The sequence below is a fragment of the Giraffa tippelskirchi genome, chromosome 2, assembly GCF_054371585.1.
Source record: "Giraffa tippelskirchi isolate mGirTip1 chromosome 2, T2T-mGirTip1v1.2.pri, whole genome shotgun sequence".
Lineage (NCBI taxonomy): Eukaryota > Metazoa > Chordata > Mammalia > Artiodactyla > Giraffidae > Giraffa > Giraffa tippelskirchi.
Window position 1 is genome coordinate 66,448,981 of NC_137276.1, and position 22,254 is coordinate 66,471,234.

The window sequence follows — 22,254 nt, forward strand, 5'->3', positions numbered from 1 at the left end:
TTACGTGGAAAAACCAGAAAAGAGCCATAAGATGTTCGCGTGGCCCCTTTGAGGGAGGAGGGAAAGCTGTCGACATCTGTGATGGAGTGTCAAAATAGCACTCTGAAGTCACTGGTCAGCTTCAACTCCTCCCTTGAAGGCCTATAAACTGCGATATTGGAGAAGTTTCTTGGTTTCCCTAAGGATCCGTTTTCCCACCTGTAAAATGGGAATGAGAACAGGAGTGTCTGCCTCCCAGGCTGCTGCCAGGTGGATGGATGAAAACATGGCATGCATTTGGTTCTGGGCCTGACACCTAAGAAGTGCCCAATAAATGTTAGTATTGGCAAGATGGGATCACTCTTCCCATAAACATTTTCCTTTAACTTTCTGTTATTGATTTGATGAGAAAAAAAACCTTCAGGTTCAAAGGGGACAGAAAATATAAATGTATACGTATGCACTGCTCCCCTCTGTCCAATATGAATGGAATAAGTAGTTGAGAGGAAATCATGGTTTCTCTGATTTCAGCCACAGATAATCCCTCTAGCTCAGACTGGCCACCTGGGAAAGGCATGCTAGGCAAGGAGGATAGAAAGAAAGGGACTGTGGTGTAAGGCAGATGTGGTGAAAGGTGTGGATGTAAAATGCTCTCAGAACACTAAGCTGGGACTTGCCTATGTGCTCATCTATGCTACACCCGCCCTCACCCATCAGTGCTGGCCTCACCCACATACATACCAGACTGGTGGCTGCACAGGACTAGAACGCCCTTGTGGGCAGACAGGAGATGGACAGAGCTCACAGTATGAAGACAACACAGCATGACGGGCACATACAGACACTGTTGTGTTTGGTGGGGATGAGTCATTGCCCAAACCCCTAGGGCTTGAGTCCCAGGCTGAACTCAGCATTCCTTTAGGAACAGATTCTTTGCTACTGGAGCAGCCTCCCACCCCCACATCCAGTGGTCTTGAAACTCAGATTTGAGGACCCTGTGTGCATACTATGAACAGGGAAATGGAGATGAAGGCCTGTTGTCTTTGGTCAAGAGGCCTGAATAAGTACTTCTGAACTGAGCACAGATGGCACTTTCTGGTGTCAGTGGTGGGATAAGCCATGATTTACTGAAAAAAAAACAAGGCCACAGCAGGACAGATGAAAGGGCTTATAGGCCAGGAGTGGGGTGGGGTGGGGTGGGGTGGGGTGGGTGGAGGGGTAATGGAGAAGCGACACTCACCGGTGGCCCAGGCCTGCCGTCCAAACCTGAAGCTCCCTGGACAAAGGGAACAGTTTGACCAGAAGAAGGGGAAGGGAGGAACGGGAGGGAGAAAAAGGGGCCAGGGAGGGGAGAGGTGAGTGAAGCAGTGACTCTGGACAGACATAAATGCTGGTCATCAAACAAAATGGGAGAAATAAGCTTGGGAGGACAGGTAATGTATTCACATGAAAACCAACAAAAACATGGAGACACTGAGTGCAGTGTGGCCAACTGCTGAGCAAGCCGGGTGGAGATCAGTGCCGATGGCCATCCCAACCCTCTGTGCCCCCTGCTCCCCTCTCTCCTTTCATCCTCTCTCAGAAACCTCTCTCCCAAGAGGTTGCGGTGTTCCAGGGAAAGAGATACAGAAAGTAAATTCACGGAGAGGTGTCTGAACCAGAGCTAGTGCGTCCTTCTACGACCAGTCTTGCTTGGGGAAGACATGGCAGGTGGGGCCCGGGTAAGGATGGTCTTCCCAGCCCTCTCTGCATACCTGTTGATGTGAGTCTACACTAGGGGACCCCTGGAGGCTCAGTATTGAATTACAACATCCAGTAGATGCTGGCCTACTTCAGCTTCAGCTAGGTGGGAGGAGTTGGGCCTTGAATGATAATACTAATGTTGCCTGACATTTCTCTGGAACTTTACAGTTGGCAAAGCTTAACACAAACTCAATCCATTCATGTTATCCCAGACAGGGCCTCTTTTATAGAAAAAGGCTTTAGGAGCAGCTGACTGCTCCTAGGACAGAGGTCTAAGGCCATTTACCCCTTGGAATTAAACTGGCTGGCAGGTAGGATGCTATTAAGACCCACTCACTAGGCAGCATCCAATGATAGTACAGTGGGAATTAGAGCTCTTGCTCCTGTGCTGGGATATGATGCTGCCCCTTCAACCCACCTAGGAGAACTGATGATGCCGACATGACAACCAGGGAAAGAGTAGCTAGGACACTCTAGGCTAGAGAAGACTGAGTTCTTGAAAATGGCTTCCAACTGAGCCTCAGAAATAAGCCTAGGCCTCAGGATTTTAAAGGTGGGGGAATACCGCCAGGAAAGAGAGGGGAAGGGAGCTGTTTCATCCTGGGGGAAGGATATCAGGTAGCAGGATCCTCAGGGCCTTGCTTCTCAGTCAGGGGGCTTCCCTGGTGGCTCAGATGGTAAAGAATCTGCCTGCAGAGCAGGAGACCGGGTTCAATCCCTGGGTCGGAAGATCCCCTGGAGAAGGGAATGGCTATCCACTCCAGCATTCTTGCCTGAAGAATTCCATGGACAGAGGAGCCTGGTGGGCTCCAGTCCATGCGATCGCAAAGAGTCGGACATGACTGAGCAACTAACACTTTCACTTTTTCACAGGGCCTTGCTTCTCAGTCCTAGGACCACATAATCCTGGAACTGATCTTGCTTATGACCTAGATAGTTGTGGTTCTCAACCCCAGCTACCATGTCAGAATCTCCTGGGGGGATGTTAAATAATACAGACGCCTGGGCCCACCCCAGCCCTATTCAAACAGAGTCTCCAAGAGGGAGTCCTGGGGAATAGCACACTTGAAAACTCCAGGTGGTTCCAGGGTACAGCCCACATGGAGAATCTCTTCTGCAGAGTATATAGGAAGAACTCAGTAGGATGTGCCTGGAAACACAGGGAGCTGCTGTATGAACTAAAACACTGAGGTGAAGCCTAAAAATAGAACTTGAGCTAAAAATCCATATACTTTGTCAATGCAGTATTTTATATGTATATCAGAGAAGGCAATGGCACCCCACTCCAGTACTCTTGCCTGGAAAATCCCATGGACGGAGGAGCCTGGTAGGCTGTAGTGCATGGGGTCGCTAAGAGTCAGACATGACTGAGCGACTTCACTTTCACTTTTCCTGTTCATGCACTGGAGAAGGAAATGGCAACCCACTCCAGTATTCTTGCCTGGAGAATCCCAGGGATGGCGGAGCCTAGTGAGCTGCCGTCTATGGGGTCGCACAGAGTCGGACACGACTGAAGCGACTTAGCAGCAGCATATATATATATAATTTATTTATTCATTTTTTTGCTGCATGTGAGCGTTCTCTAGTTGTGGTGAGCGGAGGTTATTCTTCATTATGTAGAATGAAGAATATGGTACATGGGCTTCTCATTGTGGTGGTTTCTTGTTGCAGAGCATGGGCTCTAGGCTCACAGGCTTCAGTAGTTGAGGAATGTGGGCTCAGCAGTTGCAGTTCCCAGGCTCTAGAGCACAGGCTCAATAGTTGCATGTGGAAGCTTGCAACTTCCGAGGCATGTGGAAGCCTCTGAGACCAGGGATTGAACCTGTGTCCCCTGCACTGGCAGGAGGATTCTTACCCACTGTAAGACCAGGGAAATCCATCTATGCAGGACTAATACTGAGTTATCTTGAGCGGTCTGGAGCAGAGGGCATGAACTGGAGGTTTTGGGGCCGTATGTGGACTGCTAACATATTCTATATGGGTTGTACTATTGCAAATAATTTTGACTTAATATTAGAAAATGAGATATTCCATCAAATGCCAGACGTCTAGCTTCCTTAGAAAAGTTAGAGTATGCAGAAATACTGGACACTCACTCCCCTAAGGCCAGTCAGCTGAACTGAGTAGGGACTGGGCATTTTAAGAAGAGACACATGGTCTCCAGTGAACCATAGTCCCCACTACTCCTTACTGTCCCTCTGAAGTCCATGTTAGTTGTCTTTTATGAATATTGTTTGCTCTGTTGTTTTCCTAAGCCAGCAAAAGTACTTCTCTGTTCCCTTGTCTCTATCAAAAGCTGAAAAATTAAAGACAGTTGGATACTTTGTCTTTTGTCTGGCGCTTTCTTTGTTTATATTACCTGTTTGGTCTTCATGTCAACATCTGACTGAATTCCCCAATGTTTACTAGGGTCGTTGGGGCCATGAAGGTGAACAAGGAGAGGTTTGTGGTTGAGTGGGGGACTGGAAGGCTCTCTAATAGTAAAAAACACTTAATCATTCTGGACACAGCTTAAGACACGGGAAAAGTGTCTGCTAAAGTCATCAGTTACTGTAGTCTGTCAGGCTAAATCAGCTCCTTAAATATTCCCGCATTTGATGCAGTAATGAGGTGTAATCATACCTTTTGCTCTTGCTGTTTGGTCGCTGTGATTACATTAACCAGACCTTTTAGCCCTGCCAAGCTGGGGCAACTGGGCTTCCTATCGTTCCCCTGCTTTTTTACGGTTTCCTGGAGTGGGAGCTGGCCTTGTGCTCGGGAGAGAGGAAGCCAGTAGCTGGGAAAAGCTCTCTTTGCAAGGCTGTAGCCTCAGTGGAGGCTCAGTTTCTGGCCCAGCTGGGCCATTGACTTCATCTGTGAATTCAAGTGACTCAGTTTTTTCTCCGGACCCATTAATAAAATGATTACAGGGAATCCTCAAGTTTCCTTCCGGATCTTGAAAAACAAACAAAGTGTGCCAACCTCATTGGGGTGTGAGGGAGGGTGGAGCCCAGGGCTCTGGGGAGGGTGGTGACATGCGCTTCCCTGGAGACAGGTGAGGCAGTGACCGGGCCAGTGGGGTTCCCACTGGAGCTTGGGGCACAGGGATTCACTGAGCCCAGGCCCCACATCTGGAGATGAAGAGGCCTGCCGAGTAGCCCCTGCCCTGACCTGGGGCCTTTAGCTGAAATCAGAGATCTCAGGGAACCGAGATGTGAGTGGCCTTAGCCTGCTGGGACAGGAAGTTCTGACTTTTTGCAAGCTTTTTGCTGTGGCCAGTGCTTAAGAGCAGAGAGCAGGGGCTCTCCTGGAGTCTGCCTGGGAAAGCAGGAGAGAGATGGAGAACACTCCACTGTCCCAGTGCTCTCAAGTCCTCTAAACATGGCCCCTATAAAGGGAGATTTTTATTGCCTCAAAAGAGCTCAATTAGGACTGAGCACAATAAGGCTGTTCTTGGGCCGCCTCTGGTTCTCCAGCTGGGTACTCCTTGGGGTGGGAGTGGGGACTTATCTTATGCAAATCCACAGTCCTCCAGAACCTAGGCCAGGGCCAGCCCAAAGGAGGCCCTCAGCAAGAGAATTTGAGCCCACGGTCTAGTCCAGGTGGGAAAGCAAAACCCCATGGAGCTCTGGGATGCTCACAACTTTTGAACCTCAAGTTTTCCAGTGGCCCTGCTCAGCACCTCCTCAGGACCACCAGGCTGGGCTCCTCACACCAGTGTGCAGGGTCCGCGATACTTACGGGTAATCCCAGAGGACCTCGGTCTCCTTTTTCTCCCTGGATGCCCTTTTCTCCTTTTGCTCCGTCTAGTCCTGCTTCCCCCTGCAGGGAAGGGAGATGGGCGAGATCACAGAAGAGCATGGCCCAGACAACTCACCCTTGCATTCTGGGGTCCTGGAGACAGGGGTGGGTGGTGGGGAGGGGTGCAGACAGAGGAGGGAGGAGGTAGAGGTGGTTGATCCAGGGGTGGCTGGCTGGTGACTCCAGGAATCACTGAATTCGTAGCCTGGCTCCGCTCATGTTAGAGTCCCTTGTGTCTCTGTAGTAACTTTGAGGTCCCCAAAGGGAAAGGGGATGGCAAGAGAGGGGACAAACCCACATCAGTTCCAGGTCAGGCATTGGCATAGATGACCATTTGCATAGCAGAAAAACTGGGACGCTGGAGATCCTGCCTGGCAAATGCCTGAAATGCTGCCACTGGATCTCTGAGGCTCCCAAACTAATTGGGGAAAGAGACTGTCCCCCGGAGAATGTCAGTGCAGGAGACACAGGCTTCCCCATGCCAGCGGCTTGAAGCCTCTTGTTTCCACTTGAGATGCTGGGGGAGGGGGTTGGGAGAATCCCAGGCTAGAGTCCAGTGGGCTTGGTCCTAGGAAGGGGTCCCATGCTCTGCCACCCTCTGTCTCCCACCTATACTTCAGGGTGAGTGAAAGGTCTGGGGTAGGTTACATGGAAAAAGATCTCATCATTTGCTAAGAATCTAACTCTGCAGGGTCAATCGATGGATGGGAAAATTCTAAATCCAAAGCCTGTCCAGCATCAGTGATGGATGTTAATGGGACCGCAGGACTTTATTCTGTCCTAATTCTACCCCACTGGCTAAAGTGTCACATAATTTCATCTAGGGAAGGGGTCAGCTGGTCTGCCTCTGAAGCACTTTCTCCCTTTTCTGTCCTCACCGATAGGGCTCCTTCCTCCATCCCCTCGCCCAGCACCTGTCACGTGACCTCCTCTTACCTTTGGTCCAGGAACGCCTTGGAGCCCCTGCATTTGGAATCAAAACAAGGCACCTCAGAACTGCATTTCTGATTAAGTCAATCTCGTTGTCCACAAGTTGGACCGCAAAAGGGCAAGGGCTTAAGGTATAGAGCCTGGCCTGGGATCCCCACCTGGGGGAGATAGAAGGGAATGCTAAAGGGGGTCTGCTGGGGTTTTCTGGAGTGAGGCCTGAGCCAGGCTTCTCCAGCCAGGTACTAACTGAGAATCGCTCTGTGGCCCCCACAGCTGACTCATGAGAGAATACTCAGTGTCATGAAAGGAAGATTCAGAAGGAACCCAGCGAAAGTGAAACAAATTGATATGTGCAAAGTGCTTAGCATAGTATCAGGCACATAGTAAGTTTAAATAAATGTCGGCAACTACCATTATTGCTACTGCTACTACTTGTACCAGTGGCAATTGGGTGACCCATCCCCATGGGGACTGTGAACCCCACAGAGGCAGGGACCAGCATCTATTGGTCTGGGGGGAGGCTTAGGGATCCTCTAGGTATAATGCAGAGGGGTCCCTTTAAAGGTGCTTTATCATCTGTAACTATGGAAGGGCCAACCTAGTGGAGTCAGTTGTAAATGGGTCACTTTCTATTTTAATCCTGCTGGCTAGTCAAAATAGAAGAAGGAGAACAGAAGTCTGATAGCAAAGGAACAGAGTGACTCTGACTTCTGCGAGGAAGGACCAGACCCCATGACCAGACCTCGGGGCTGTCAAGCCCATCAACTCTTTCCAGGAAACCAGGCAACGCCCAGGTTCCTTGGTGTCACAGAGATGATGCCTGTTTAAGGTGGGAGGGAAGAGGAGCATGGAGTGGGCATGTGGATGTGAAAATCCCTCCTTGGAAATAGATGATAGTTAACCTAAGGCTGAGGCTAAGCCCAGTGACTGCCATGGAGAGGGGACTTTAGGGACCTAGTCACAGTGGACTGAAACAGAGACAAGCCCTCTAAACTTACCGGAGGTCCAGGAGGCCCCTCTGGCCCTGGTGGCCCAGGAACCTAGAAGCCAAAGGGAAATGATTAGCCCACTCTCTGTTATACTCTCAGTGGCCCTGCCTTTTGTCATAGTCTGGGGTCTGGCTGGAGTTGCAAGGGGGAAGATAGAACCACCAGCACACGGTCTCCCAAACGAAGGCTTAGAACAGGTCAGAAACTCACAACAACTCATTTCCCTACACAATGTTGAAAAAAAACCCTAATGCCTCAAAATGTCTATTCTTCTAGATGTTTTTGAAAAACAAGAAAATCTGGCAGTCCCAGGCTCTTGTTCTTTAGTTCAGTTCAGTTCAGTCGCTCAGTCATGTCCAATTCTTTGCTACCCCATGGACTGCAGCACGCCAGGCCTCCCTGTCCATCACCAACTCCCGAAGTTTACTCAAACTCATGTCCATTGAGTCGGTGATACCATCCAACCATCTCATCCTCTGCCATCCCCTTCTCTTCCTGCCTTCAATCTTTCCCAGCATCAGGGTCTTTTCAAATGAGTCAGTTCTTCGCATCAGGTGGCCCAAGTATTGGAGTTTCAGCTTCAACATCAGTCCTTCCAATGAATATTCAGGATTGATTTCCTTTTGCATGGACTGGTTGGATCTCCTTGCAGTCCAAGGGACTCTCAAGAGTCTTCTCCAACACCACAGTTCAAAAGCACCAATTCTTCGGCGCTCAGCTTTCTTTATAGTCCAACTCTCATATCCATACGTGACTACTGGAAAAACCATAGCCTTGACTAGACAGACCTTTGTTGGCAAAGTAATGTCTCTGATTTTTAATATGCTGTTTAGGTTGGTCATAACTTTTCTTTCAAGAAGTAAGCATCTTTTAATTTCATGGCTGCAGTCACCATCTCCAGTGATTTTGGAGCCCAAGAAAATAAAATCTACTACTGTTTCCACTGTTTCCCCATCTATTTGCCATGAAGTGATGGGACCGGATGCCATGATCTTAGTTTTCTGAATGTTAAGCTTTAAGCCAACTTTTTCACTCTCCTCTTTCACTTTCATCAAGAGGCTCTTTAGTTCTTCTTCACTTCTGCCATAAGGGTGGTGTCATCTGCATATCTGAGGTTATTGATATTTTCCCCGGCAATCTTGATTCCAGCTTGTGCTTCATCCAGCCCAGCATTTCTCATGATGTACTCTGCATATAAGTTAAATAAGCAGGGTGACAATATACAGCCTTGATGTACTTCTTTCCCTATTTGGAACCAGCCTGTTGTACCATGTCCAGTTCTAACTGTTGCTTCCTGCCCTGCATACAGATTTCTCAAGAGGCAGGTCAGGCGATCTGGTATTCCCATCTCTTTAAGAATTTCCCACAGTTTGTGGTGATCCACAGTTAAAGGCTTTGGCATAGTCAATAAGCAGAAATAGATGTTTTTCTGGAACTCTCTTGCTTTTTCAATAATCAAACGGATGTTGGCAATTTGATCTTTGGTTCTTCTGCCTTATTCTAAAACCAGCTTGAACATCTGGAAGTTCATGGTTCACGTACTATTGAACCTGCTCTTGTTCTTGCCTGGCAACAATTATCTGAAGCTCAAGGAGAGCTTTCCCCACTGGGTGGGGCTTCAGTTCTTCGGTTTACCCTAGTCCTCACCACTCCCTATTGTTTTTTGCTATTTTGATTTTTGGCTGTGCCATGCAGCATGCGGGATCTTAGCTCCCTGACTAGGGAGTAAACCTGTGCCCCTTGCACTGCAAGTGCGGAGTCTTAGTCACTGCACCGCCAGGGAAGTCCCTCTCTATTGTTCTGAACCCAGACCTTTTGCATTCATTTGTTGCATGCTTGGTCCTGGCTGGCATTTGGGTTTGAGACCTTTAGCTTAAAGAAACAGAGATTGGTTATCTAGAATGGAAGGAGACTGAGATACTTCTCAAGAATATTCCTCAAGCTCCCCAGGTTGGTAACAGACAGGAGGGGGAATATGGGTCTCCATTTCCTTTGAGGGTAGGTTAAAGTAGAAGAGCTTTGGGCTGGACAGTGAAGATGAAGGAACCCTGGGAGGTCTTCCTCTCAGAGGAGGATGCTGTGAAGGGTAGATTCTGTCTCTGGTGAAGGTGGACATCCATTTGTCCACAGTCAGTTACCCAAGAGGCTGAGAGGAGACCTGCCTGCTCTTTTCTGAGTGGGTCCCTCCACTTCAGCCTCTGGACTCTCCTTGGACACCTCACCCTTCCAGGGACAGAATCCCCTGGAGTGTGGCCAGCATGGGGACCCTCTGCCAGGTGACCACAAAGGGAGCCCCTGCACTTGGCAGACAGGGAACTCCTGTTGTCCCTTGGCCATGTGGAGTTTTTAGCTTCGCAATACTATAGTCACTTTGTAGCGAATGCAATCTTTGCAAACTCTACCTTCTTAAAAAAAATGTTTACTACCTTTTTTCTTAGTATAAACAAGTAAATCATATATCTTGATGGGGGTAGAGGTTATACAAATCATGAATATATTAAAATTCATAGACCTGTACACACATCCCTGAAAAGTCAATTTTACTATGTGATAATTAAAAATATTAAAAATTTTAAAGGAATACAAATTCATTAACATAGTAAATTAAAGAGAATGTATCCCTATGGCTGATTCATGTTGAGGTTTGACAGAAAACAACAAAATTCTGTAAAGCAATTATCCTTCAGTTAAAAAATAAATAAATTTAAAAAATTAATTAATTAAAAAAAGATAATTGAAAGAAAGAAAAAGCATAAATATCTCTGAGTAATGCTAATATTTTGCTTTATTTCCTTCTATACTTTCTTGATACATAAAATGTATTTGAATGTGTATCTATACTTATGATGATATTTCATATATATATGTATATATATATACATACATATATATAAAATTTGGTTCTCTTTTTCACTTGAAACCCATTTTTCCATTTTTGCGTGTCCCCCACAAACCTCCTTTCCATGTTGATGTGCTCTTCACTGAATAGAATAAAAATGAGTTCCTACTAGCCAGGGCTTGGAGCAGGGCTTGGCATGAGAAAAACTCTCCAACATGGGGACTATTATTACCATTAGTATTGTTGCAGTAAGTTATTTAATCATTTCCTCCTTGTTAGAAATGCAGGCTGTTTCCAATTTGTACTTTAAATACATCTGGAAGGAACATTTCTGCATATTATGCGTTTCCTGAATTTCAGAGCATTTCCTTAGGAGGCTATCCAAATAAATAACACACATGTTCTATAATCAAGTCTGGGTTACTAAATGCTGACGGGGCTTGGTGACACTGAAGGGTGACTGAGGAGACTTCTCCAGGGACTGAGAAGGTTTGGGGATCTCTCTGTGGTGGTGGTATTGGGGTGGCGTGGGCTCTCCCAACAAAGAGCCTCTCCCTCATGCATCCTTGATTTCTCTTGCTTTCCTGGGTCTTTCCTTGAGCCTGATTCCCTCCTGTCTTATGAGAAGGTGGCTTCCATCCTGACTACCTCCCACTCCACTGTTCTCTCCTTTCTCCTTCACCACCACACTTCTCATAAGAACACTGTCTCTCTCTGGAAACCCTACCTCTGGAGCTTCTGGGCAAACTCCTACAAACTCTGCTCCAATGACCCATCCTCTGGGGTGCTCACCCAACTCCCAGAGCTGCTGCCATTCTAGTGCCCACAAGTGGAGATTGCTGCACAGGGGCGGTCTGTGTATTTCCTGTCTCCAGGCTCTAGCACTGGGAATGGAACATGGCAGGTGCCATGTGAACGCCACCGAGGGACTTGATCAGTGGAGCGAACTTCACAATGATCCTGAAGTGCTCAGGAAATGTTTCCTGCCCTCTTCCTGTGCCAGGCAGCTGCGAGTTTCATTCTAGAGCACGGCAATGCTGTGCTCACTGGAGTCTGTGGTATGATGAGGTCCCTGTCACAATCTCCATGACACAAGCCGCAGAGCAGGCACAACCTACCTCCATTCCTGGGTCACCCTTCTCCCCTGGTTCTCCTTTCTCTCCCTGTGGACACAAAACAACATGGCATGGATGCCAGCACTCTGGGGAGCCCAGGATAGACACCCTGAAATCTGTGACAAACCAGACCGGGACTAGGCTACGTCTAGGTGTCTGCAAGGACTGCCTGGGAAGCTATAGGGGGTAACTGGCCTGAGGAGGAAGACCAGGGCAGGGAGCCTGTGATCACTGGCTTACTGAATCTGAGGTTCTATTAACAGCACATGGGAGGAGAGGCTGATATTCTGCATGGATCCTGTAGGGTAGAGACCCTAGCATAGACCTGGGACTTGTTTGTAACTAACAGAATATGGCCTGCGGAAAAGGTGATGGTCTGTCTCTCTTGTGATTATGTTATAAGCTTAGTTACAAATTATACAGATGTTATACAACTGATAGGTTAAGATCGTGTTACAAGTATGTCTCTCTCACACACACACACGCACGCACACCTCTGTCTTGCTCACGTGCACTGAGACACTCCTGCTGGCCTTGGCCTTGAAGAAGCAAGCTACTGTAATGTGATTTACCTACTATGAGAAAGGCTGTGTGGCTGGGAACTGTAGGTGGCCCGTAGGAGCTGAGGGACTCAGTCCTACTATAGAAAGGGCTGAATTATGCCAACAGCAGCAAGCTTGGAAGAGGACCCCAGTGCTAAATGGGAATGCAGCCGATGGCAACCTGACTGCAGCCTTGAGAGGCGCTGTGCAGAGGCCCCATGCCTGGACTCCTGACCCATGGAACCTGCCATAACACACGTGTGTTGTTTTAAGCCACTGAATTTGTGGTGACTTGTTATGCAGCTACCGAAAACAAATATGGCTCCAGAAGCAGAGCCAGGCCCACAGGGTGTTGCTGGGGGACCCTCACATCACATAGGGAGCACTCCCTCCAGTTTGGAAGGGACATGGCAGGAGGCCACCAGCTGCCTGCCTGTCCCAGCTGAGTGGGCAGTCAGTGGCCTCCGAGGGCCCCTGCACTCGGTCAGAGGTAGGACTGGTTGACCTCTGAGGTTCTTTCTATTTCTAAGAGGAGGATTCCTCCAAGTCCAAGGTTCTGGCAACTTTGAACTCTGTTGGCCCCTGGAGACGAAGGCCACCATGTTGTGAGCGGAGGGAGCTGGAACCCCTGTTGACACCCATCTGCCCCTCAGGGAACAGCTGCTCATCCAGAGGCCCCTCCCACCCCCAGGCTGGGATGGCAGATGAGGTCAGTGCAGCCTCATCACACCAGGCACCTGCTAGACAGGTGACCGCAGTCAGGGCACCCAACTTGCTTGCCCTTGTCAGCAGAGGTCTGCTGACAACCGTGATGCTCAGTCCCCTCGCCTTACTATAAATCCTGGGAGCCCAATTGGGCCAGGAAGTCCAGTCGCTCCGGGTCTCCCTTGATCACCTGGTTCTCCTTTCTCCCCAGTTGGGCCGTCTAGACCCTACGGATTGACAAAGATCTCTGTTAATCAAGGGCTAGGTCCTCACACTGAGGTCTGCGGACCAGCTGCGGCATGCACGTAGGACCCCCTTCCCCTGAGAGCAGACGTCTAGGGTGCTGTCCATTTCTCAGATGGAAGCCGTGAGGCCCAAAGAAGATTCTTAGGTCAAACTTAGCTGGCCTGGGCAAGGTTCCTTATTTGTACCTCTCCTGGGTCTAGGGCTTCTGTATGCTGTCCCGAAAGACAGTTTTACACCCACAACTTTATCTTCCCAACAACCCAGTGAGGTATCCAGGGATGGCATTATCATCCCCATTTTACAGATGAGGAAACTGAGGCTCTGCCAGGCTCAGTGACTTTCCTGCGAATGGGAGGTGACAGTGCAGGACCCAGGTCTCTTTAGGCAGGAAACCAGCTTTCATAAAGTAAGGCTGGAGGAGAAAGCAGGTGAGCCCCTGTCCCTGGCTCCCGACCCTGGTTTCCAGCTGCACCTGGCACAGCACACAGCTGTATCATGCTAGGTGGGCCCTGGCACTCACCGGTGGTCCTGGCTGCCCCGTCTCCCCTTTCTCCCCCTTCTCTCCTGGGCTCCCAGGGAGGCCATCTTCTCCCTTCATTCCTGCAGGCCCAGGCTTTCCTGGGGGGCCTTGGGGACCAGGAGGGCCCACATCTCCTGGTTTGCCTCGGGGTCCCTCGAGAAAATATCAACAACACGTATTAGATACACCAATGGAGGATGGAGGGGAAGAACATGAAAGAATGGGGTGCGGGGGGCCCAAAGGACTTGGCTCTTTGGTGCTTTATTGGACCAGACAGAGAGTCCGTGCAGCTGCTGGTGGGAATCTGAGAGACCTTGGCCACTAGCCCCGGCCCATCCCAGGGTGGGTCTGCCTGGCTCTTCCTGGGGCCAGCAGTGGTGATCGGGGGGCTCCCACAGGTGGGTCCCCCCTCCCCTCTCCTTCTCCCTTCCCCACAAGGTGTGCACCCGGGATCCCTCCAGAGCCTTCTGCACCCTCACCACCAGGGCAAAGGCTATCTTTAGAGGTTTGTCTGGGTGTGTCCTTACCTTTTCCCCGTCGAGTCCGGGAGGGCCTGGCAGTCCAATCTCCCCCTGCAGCCAGAACAACCCAAGGTCACTCTCGGACCAGAGGAGAACGGTAGCTGTTATTCATAAAGCACTTGCTGTGTCACGTGTCCTCAACACTCACGTGGAAGGTATATACTTTCACTGACTCTGTTTTACAAGTGAGGACCCCAGTGCAAAGTTGTGAGCCCAGGGCCTGTGGTTAATGAACAGTGGATCCCGGTTTGATTCCTAGGTAGGGAAGATCCCCTGGAGAAGGGATAGTCTCCCCACTCCAGTATTCTTGGGCTTCCTTCGTGGCTCAGATGGTAAAGAATCCGCCTGCTATGTGGGAGACCTGGGTTCAATCCCTGGGTTTGGAAGATCCCCTGGAGAAGGGCATGGCAACCCACTCCAGGATTCTTGCGTGGAGAATCCCCATGGGCAGAGGAGTCTGGCAGGCTACAGTCCATGGGGTGGCAAAGAGTCAGACATGACTGAGTAACTAAACACAGCACAGCAAATAACCAGCTGCATCACCAAAGCAAGCTGAGAGGAAAGAGCAGTGAATTCCTCCTGGTAGATCAGGTAAGGCTTCAGGGAGGAGGTGGTGGTCTTCAAGGTGAGATTGAAATATGAGGAGTTTGAAAGGTAGGGGAGACAAGAAGGTACTTTAGGGCAGAAGGCCTCATGAGTAGAGGACAGAAGGACAAATGAGTATGGCTTTCTGAGAAAATTCACAGGGATGAGGGCAGAGGATAAAAGGAAGCAGGAATGGAGGGAGGGGTGAGCCTGGGGAGGGGCTTAAGTGCTACGTACTGTGATGGCGGGTTGGGTCCCTGCTGTGGGTCCAGCTAGGGTGGGGGCTCGTCTAGACCCAGGCCTCACCATATCAGAGGGGCCTGTGAATTACAGGAGGCTGAGACAGATAGTGAGGGAAGAATGGCAGAGTTGAGGGTGTGGGAGGCATGGTGGGTGGCGATGCCTTGGAGCTTGGGGAGAATTACAGGCTGGAGTGGGGTGATGGCCCTGGGAACATAAGAAGGACACAGATGGGGGCAGCCATGGGGTCCCGTGCTCAGAGATGCATGCAGGGCTTCTGCAGGGTCTGTATCTCCCTTGTCAAGACAGTGTTACCTTCTCGCCTGGGATCCCTGGAGCTCCGGGTGGGCCGATCTGCCCAGGAAGACCAGGGGGCCCCTAGGAAAGGAAAGAGAGACCCGTGGGAGAACTTTACGACTGAGGAGGGATGGCCTGTCTCCAGGGAGGTGTATGTGGAGGCTGATTATTTCCAAACATTTCATCAGCAGTAGGAACACTTTTTTTTTTTTGCAAAGAAAATAACAAGGAGACTCCACGGTGTAAGGCAGGTAAGCTCTGAGTGTGTTTAGGCTAAAGACAGGGGTGGGGATCCTAGAGCCACACCTATCAGCCTCTTCCTCCCCTTCCCGTTACACCCTGGGGGCTCCTTGGGTTCCTAGAAGACAAATCTGACCTTCCCTGACAGTGATTTAAAATTGTCTCTGGGAAACAACCCAAATGTCCATCAACAGGTGAATGTCTGGTACATTCATACAGTGGAATAATATACAGCAGTGAAAAAAGAACCAAGCACTGCACAGGCCATGCCATAAAAGAAAGAAACTCTGACACATGATACAGAGCAAAAGAAGCCAGATGTAGATGCTGACATACTGACTGATTCCATTCATAAGAAACTCCAGAACTGAAGACAGATCTAAGCTACGGTGACAGAAAGCAGATCAGTGGGGTAAGTGTGGGACTGACTCTTGAGTCTCATAAAGGAATTTTCTGAGTGATTGAGGTGGTGGATACAAGGCTATATACATTTGTCAAAACTCAACAAATTCTACACCTAAAGTGAGTACATTTTATTGTATGTACAGTTAATTCAAGGTTGATTTTAAAAATTAAAAAATTTTTCCATGAAAGTTTTGTTTCAAATAGCTATTTCAAATAATATATTTAAATGTTTCCAAATGAAGCTCACTGATTCTGGAACCATTTGGTTAATACCAGTCCCTACTGACTGGGACCCTCCCTTCATCTTCCCCCTTCTTCTAAGACCCAGATTTAAGGCTCTGATGTACCTCCCTTTAAAAAGATGCACCTCCCTTTAAATGACTGGTGCTTAGTTCTGGATTTGCATCATCTCTAAGCATGTTCTCTGGCATATGGCCACTAAAAAATATTGAATGACATATAATGTAAGTAGTTTGAGAACTTCTTGATCTCTGCTCTTTTCTCTGACTTGGAAGTTAAAGCAAGAGATGATCATTTTAACTGCAGATATTCACTGAGGCCCTATCACTGGTGGGCACCCATGCAGGATCCAGGTTTAGAACACACCGATTTTCCAGATGCAAATAATGAAGTTGATTTCCAGGAAAGGTGGAGGATTGCTACTGATTTCTTAGGATTATACTTTATTAGTGAAAGATTGGGTTAAAGGAGAAACAGAAATATCTTCCTCCATACCACTACTTGCTCGACGCCACTGCAGAGAGAATGCAGCATTTATCCTTTGACAGGAGTGCCCTGCTGAGTTGGTGAAGAGCCACTCCAGATGACAGCTATGATCCTGCTCAGGCTCAGGCCAGTCCCTGCCCCAGCACAGCAGGGTCTACCCTAACCTTCTGGAGGGGAGACCTCCAGGCTTGGCTTTCAGGTTGCCCACCCGCAGCCCTCAGCCCAGCACCCAGAGGGGAATCAAGGGACGAGGACTCACCATCAAGGCCAGTGTCCGGATTTCCTAAAAATCAACACCACGTGATCAGTTGAAGAGCAAACCAAGCGCCACCTGGAGGGTCTCTCAAAACAGTCTTGGAAGTGTGGGCGCTGGGCCCTTGAAGAAGCACCACACAGGTAGACCCTCTCGGGAACTCTGTGCCTCCCAGACTTATCCCACCCTCACCTCTCCCAGAGGTTCATAATCACTGGGCAGAGAACACCCCACGAGCACCAAATGCTGTCTACAGCAGACTCAGACACGCCTTAAAGTGGACTGCAAACTGTCCCTTTACCAGAGAGGGAAGAAAGAAGCATGTCTTCTTTCTAATCACTGACCGGGACCCTCCTTTCACCTTCCCCCTTCTTCTAAGACCCAGATTTAAGGATCTGATGTACCTCCCTTTAAAAAGATGTACCTCCCTTTAAACACAGTAGAACAAAACACGGAGCTACTTGAAAATAAATTATAGGGACAATTGTTGGCATTCAAAAAAATCTGTACACCTTGAAAATGGATTCACATAGGTACAAGGATTCCTTTAAAGGAGCGGTTCTCAATCTGGGGTGATTTTGTCCCCCTGGGGACATTCGGCAGTGTGCAGAGACATACTTTATTTTTTATAGCTGGGAGGCAATGACAGAGGTGCCATCTATTGGAATCTAGTGGGTAGAGACCTGGCATGCTGCTGAACATCCTCCGGCACATGGGACAGCCTTCCCACAACCAAGATTAACCAGCCCCAAATATCAGTAACACCCTGCTTTTTTTAAAAAAAATTTATGGCATGAGGGATCTTAGTTCCCCAACCAAGGATTGAACCCAGGCTCCCTGCAGTAGAAGCACGGAGTCTTAACCACTGGACCACCAGGGAAGTCCCAAGAACCCCACTCTTAAAGGAGGGTACCATATGAACCCGAAATATTACATTGACACAAAGGTAGATGGGTTCCAGAAAGACAAGTTCTACCAAGTGAAGGGGGGAGTTTGTGTGCCAAAGAAATGAGAGTTCCAGAACTCCAAGTGGGCCAGCACCCCACAGGTGCCAGGATGCTCCACTTACGGTTCTCAGTGACTCAGAGCAGGGTCACTTGGATTTCAAATGAGAGGGCCAATGGGGGAGGCCGAAGGAGAGAAGACAAGGGAGCTCCCTGGAAGCTCTGCCTAGTGGCAAGGCCTCAGGGACATGAGCTGGAGTGTTAGAGGCTCAGATCTCTCATCAGGCCTGGGGCCCAGCCCAAAGGCCCACAAGGAACTCTAGATCTCTGTCTCTGGGCGGTTTCACTCACCTGGAGAGCCTCGTTGATGTTCCCGTTGTAGTCCACCATCTCTCCTTTCCCAGGTTCGCCCTTGGAGCCCTAGGAGACAAATGATACCTGTACCCAGGGCCTGGGTCAGGGGGGACCTCAGGACAGGCAACTCCTGCTCCTACCAAATGGGATCACAGCTGACACTGGCTGTACAGGTGGATCCAGAGCAGCTGGTGGTGGCTACTGGGGCTCCAGACAGGCTCAGAGGATGCTCAGGGAGTCCAGAACTAATGGAGAACCCTGGACTAGACAGACCTGGGGGACACTGAGTCTGATTGTGGCTGCAATGTCAGACATCCTAGCCAGACAACATATCTGGGGCCAGACTGCTCTTGCTGGAGGGCCCCAGATGAGCCACTTCACACCATGACCCCAGGGAGCTGAGATGTGGTACCCTGATTCTCTGGATGAGAGATGCACGTACCTTGGGGCCAGCAGGTCCCTGTTCTCCAGCTGCTCCAGGCTCCCCCTGTTGCAGGACAAAATTGAAGTGAAATAGGCATAAAGCAGGTACAGAGAATCTGATGTCCCCAGATGGTCTGTGTGTTGGGGCCCTAGAGGGGTTGGGAGGCTCAGCTCAGCCCAGGCCAGGAGGGCACAGGGCTCCATCTCATTCAGGGTCCACCCCTCTGGAAGCGCCTCCGCCAGCCCGAACGCCCCTCTCTCTCTCTCTAAGATCCCTCCAGCTTCACACTGGAAGGTCTTCTTTCTGTCCTGCGTTAGCTGTTGGTGATTCTATCCTTGTTTGTCTGGGCACCTCTCCTTAGTCCCCTAAGTCAGCCACCTCCTTGGGAGCAGAGACTAGACCCTCTGCCCCTCTGTTCCCATCCTGCTCAAGGAGCACGGGTTCAGAAACTTTGTGCCAATTGCCTGGGTGGTCGCCAATCACCTTGGAGAGCCCTGGCGGTTCCTGTCTGCTGGTGGAAGACCCAAACTGTGGGAGGAAACACAAGGGGCCAGGGTGAGGGATTAAAAACACCTTGCCTCCTGGAGCAGGTTGGGTGGGGGAGGATTTTTACTTGTTGGAAACAAGACAGAACCGTGGGGGATAAACGAAAGGTGGTGTAAACTGTGAAAAGCAAATCGCAGTTCCATACTCAATCTGGGAAAATGTGAGCACTGAACACAGTTTTAAAAATGAAAACAGAAAGTAAAAATAAAGGGTAAAAAACCCCTTTAATATAACTCAACTCCTGCTGACGCTGCAGTCGGTCAGCTCAGGGAGCATCATACCCAGCTGTCAGCACCTCCCCGCACCCACAGTCTTGCAGTGCACACAGCAACACCACGCTGACCTGCCCACCGGAGGAGCTGGAGAGAATGGAGCCTCATCTTTGCCAGTGGTTGGAAACTAGTAGATGAAGCAGCTCTGGGTCACTGCACTCCCCAGGCCCAGCGTTTCATCCCTGGACCTGCCTGTGCTTGGCCACCATCTCAGAGGAAGCTCCCCAAAGCACAAGGCGACCACGAGAGGTGGCAGGCAGGAGTCATGACTGTCAGCCCTGTGCCTGGGGGCCCAGTGGCAGGGACGACCAAGACTCTCTCTCCCTCTGAGCTCCCAAGCTGACCCTCATCCTGCAGCTCTTAGATCGGGGCCCTCTGTACCTTGTCTCCTTGCCGTCCTGGGGGGCCTGCCTGGCCATCTGCTCCAGCTTCCCCCTGGGCAACAGAAAAGAGATGGGATGAGGATGCACAAGGGGCAAGAGATGGTCCTGCCGTTCATGTTGTAGCAAGTGTCTCTGGGCTCCATCTCTTTGCCCGCTTATATACACTAACTCCCCCTATTCCACCTGTCTGACTTCCCCACCCTTGGGCCCTGCCAAGGCCCATCTCCTCCAAGCAGCCCTCCTGATCTATTTCTTTCCTCCTCTGAGTTCTGCGCTGCCAGGCCCTCCTCAGTTCTTAGTCAACACTCACGTGTCCAGCTTGTTGAGGCCCCTAACTATGGACCCTCATCAACTTCCAGCTGTAGGAGGCAGGTCATTTTGGAGCCTGGAACACTTACTCATCTCACCAGGTCCTGCCTGGGAGGCAGAGGGGAGTGGGAAGGGCCTAGGCACGTGGGGAGGGGGCCCCAGGAGGCCTAGGACTGGAGGAGCAGGGAGAGGCAGGAGGGAGAGGCAGGAGGCTCTGTGGCCGATTCAGAGTCCAGGCTACGGGCCTTTCTGATTATCCAAAGACCCGGCAGCCACTGGTCCTTGACTCAGTTACATCACAGCCATTTGAGTCAATGGCTCCTACCTCCATCTGCCCCAGAGAGGGCATCTCTTCTGGAGGGTCAAATGGTCAGTGGTTGGAAGTAGGAGCTCGGTCCCAGGAGCTCGGACCTTTCTAGAATCCACTGGAAAAACCACACACTTAGAGGAGGAGAGAAGGCAAGGTGCCCAGGATACAGAGTTCCCCGAATGGACTAGGGATAAGGACCACAGGCAAACACTTGACTTGAGCACTGATCCCAGGGAAAGACTCACCTTTGGCCCTGGGGGTCCAGGAAGCCCTGGGGGACCGGGTTCCCCTCTGCCTCCTCCAATGGAGTTGCCAGCATCGCCTTTTTCTCCCTGGGGGTGGAAAGTAGAGTTACCATCATTAACTTTGAGGGAGGTGGTTGGTCTGTCTTTTCTCCCCTCATAGTTCAAAGGACTGAAGACAGCAGACTGCCCCTCGGTCTATGCTGAATGTTGGGGAACTGTGGGCTCCAGCATGGCTGGGGACCAGAGGCTTTCAGAAGCCTGGCCATGGGATTTGAGGAGAGAATGGAACTGGTTACTGAAGTGGAACAGGTGTAAGCTAGAACAAGATCCCCATCAGGACCAGGATCGAGGTTTCCCAAAGTGTGTTTCAGGGAACACTCCTTCAGCAGGTTGGAAATATTCAAAATGTGACAAAAAGGGGTCTGGTGGCCAAACAATGTTGGAAAGGCAAAATGAAATGAAGCTTTCCAGGCTCGTTCACCATGGGGTGTCAGGAGCCTCTTGGACAGGCCAAGGTGCTTATGACTGTCTGAGGAGCCTGCTTTATTTATTTTAAACAATTTTTATTGGTGTATGGTTGACTTGTGTTAGTTTCAGGTATACAGTAAAGTGAATCAGTTATACATACATACATAGATATATCTCCTCTTTTTCAGATTCTTTTCCCATATAAGCCATTACAGAATATTGAGTAGAATTCTGAGGGGGCTATTGTATAGAGCCAAATTTATTTGATTTCTTTTTTCTAAATGGAATATCTATGGAGCTCACACACTGTAGACTACGCTTTCAGACCTGGTGCAGAGAAATCAGACCAAGTCATAGCTAGTAAATTCTTTGAATTTGGGGCTTTTTGGGGACAGTCAGGACCTCTCATGTGGCACCCCATGCTTCTGTCCCCCAAAACAGAATCTGGCTGTGTTCCAAATGCTTTCCCCCAATCTGGGAGGGACCCCTGTAATGCTGGGGCCCGTGTGAATGTGCAGGGTGGGAAATATGGGTGGGGATGGATGCTGGACTTCTACACAGAACCCACCATTCAGAGCTGGTTGCTACCCACCTTCTGCCCCAAGAGGCCGAGTGGCCCAGGGGACCCCGCAGCCCCCTTCTCACCCTGTGGAGGAAATGCAGACAGTTTGGGTTAGGAACTGTTTCTCTAATATGTTGGCAAAGGTACCAGCCCTCCAAGTTGGGTCTTGACTTTCTTCTCTCCTGCCTCCCTGCCCTTACCCGTGCTGTTTTCTGAAGGACTCACTTCCTGCTGGACCCTATCAGGGACCTGACTCCTTCCTTGGGACACTTCCCACTGGTCTCATTGTCCTCCCAGTCCTGTGTGGGTGGGGCCTTGGGCACTTATGTAGGGAGAGGAGCCAAGAGCATTGAGGCCATTTAGGGGGGTCTCCTAGGGAGACATGAGCCATTCAGAATGCCAATATTTGGCATTCTTTTTTAAAAACTGCTTTGCTGTTTTTCATGTTTGTAACATCTAGCAATTAGATGCTCCTGGTCTCTAGGGAGAGCTTTCTGCCCATCTCCTCCCTGCCTCTAGGGAGGACAAAAACCATCATACCAGAACTTCTCCTTTGGAGGAATATTTTGAGAAGTGTGCCTCAGGTTGAATTGTGTCCCGTGAAAATTCATATGCTGGAGTCCTAACTCCAAGTATCTCAGAATGTGACCTTACTTGGCAATTGGACCACTAGAGATGTAATTAGCTAAATTATGAGGTCACCCTGGAGGCGGGTGGGCCCCTAATCCAGTATGATCAGTGTCCTTATAAAGAAAAGGGAACTTTGGACACAGACATGCATA

General features: G+C 49.8%; 1 protein-coding gene across 16 annotated transcripts in view; it reads right to left on the reverse strand.

The window, feature by feature from the left end:
- Positions 1-22,254, reverse strand: part of COL13A1 (collagen type XIII alpha 1 chain) — a 154,151-nt gene that overhangs the window by 16,223 nt on the left and 115,674 nt on the right. For 8 of the 16 annotated variants that reach the window (XM_081568261.1, XM_081568241.1, XM_081568248.1 and 5 more), the window contains 14 exons: positions 21,503-21,556; positions 20,443-20,529; positions 19,577-19,630; positions 18,396-18,440; positions 17,951-18,019; positions 16,662-16,685; positions 15,050-15,112; positions 13,916-13,960; positions 13,389-13,541; positions 12,751-12,849; positions 11,379-11,423; positions 7,431-7,472; positions 6,439-6,465; positions 5,443-5,523 (listed from right to left, as the gene is read on the reverse strand). In XM_081568261.1, coding sequence (XP_081424387.1) covers positions 5,443-5,523; positions 6,439-6,465; positions 7,431-7,472; positions 11,379-11,423; positions 12,751-12,849; positions 13,389-13,541; positions 13,916-13,960; positions 15,050-15,112; positions 16,662-16,685; positions 17,951-18,019; positions 18,396-18,440; positions 19,577-19,630; positions 20,443-20,529; positions 21,503-21,556 — 888 coding nt within the window. Of the gene's footprint in view, positions 1-1,219; positions 1,256-5,442; positions 5,524-6,438; positions 6,466-7,430; positions 7,473-11,378; positions 11,424-12,750; positions 12,850-13,388; positions 13,542-13,915; positions 13,961-15,049; positions 15,113-16,661; positions 16,686-17,950; positions 18,020-18,395; positions 18,441-18,860; positions 18,906-19,576; positions 19,631-20,442; positions 20,530-21,502; positions 21,557-22,254 lie in introns of all 16 variants that reach the window. The other 8 variants (XM_081568226.1, XM_081568281.1, XM_081568275.1 and 5 more) reach the window with 5 other exon arrangements.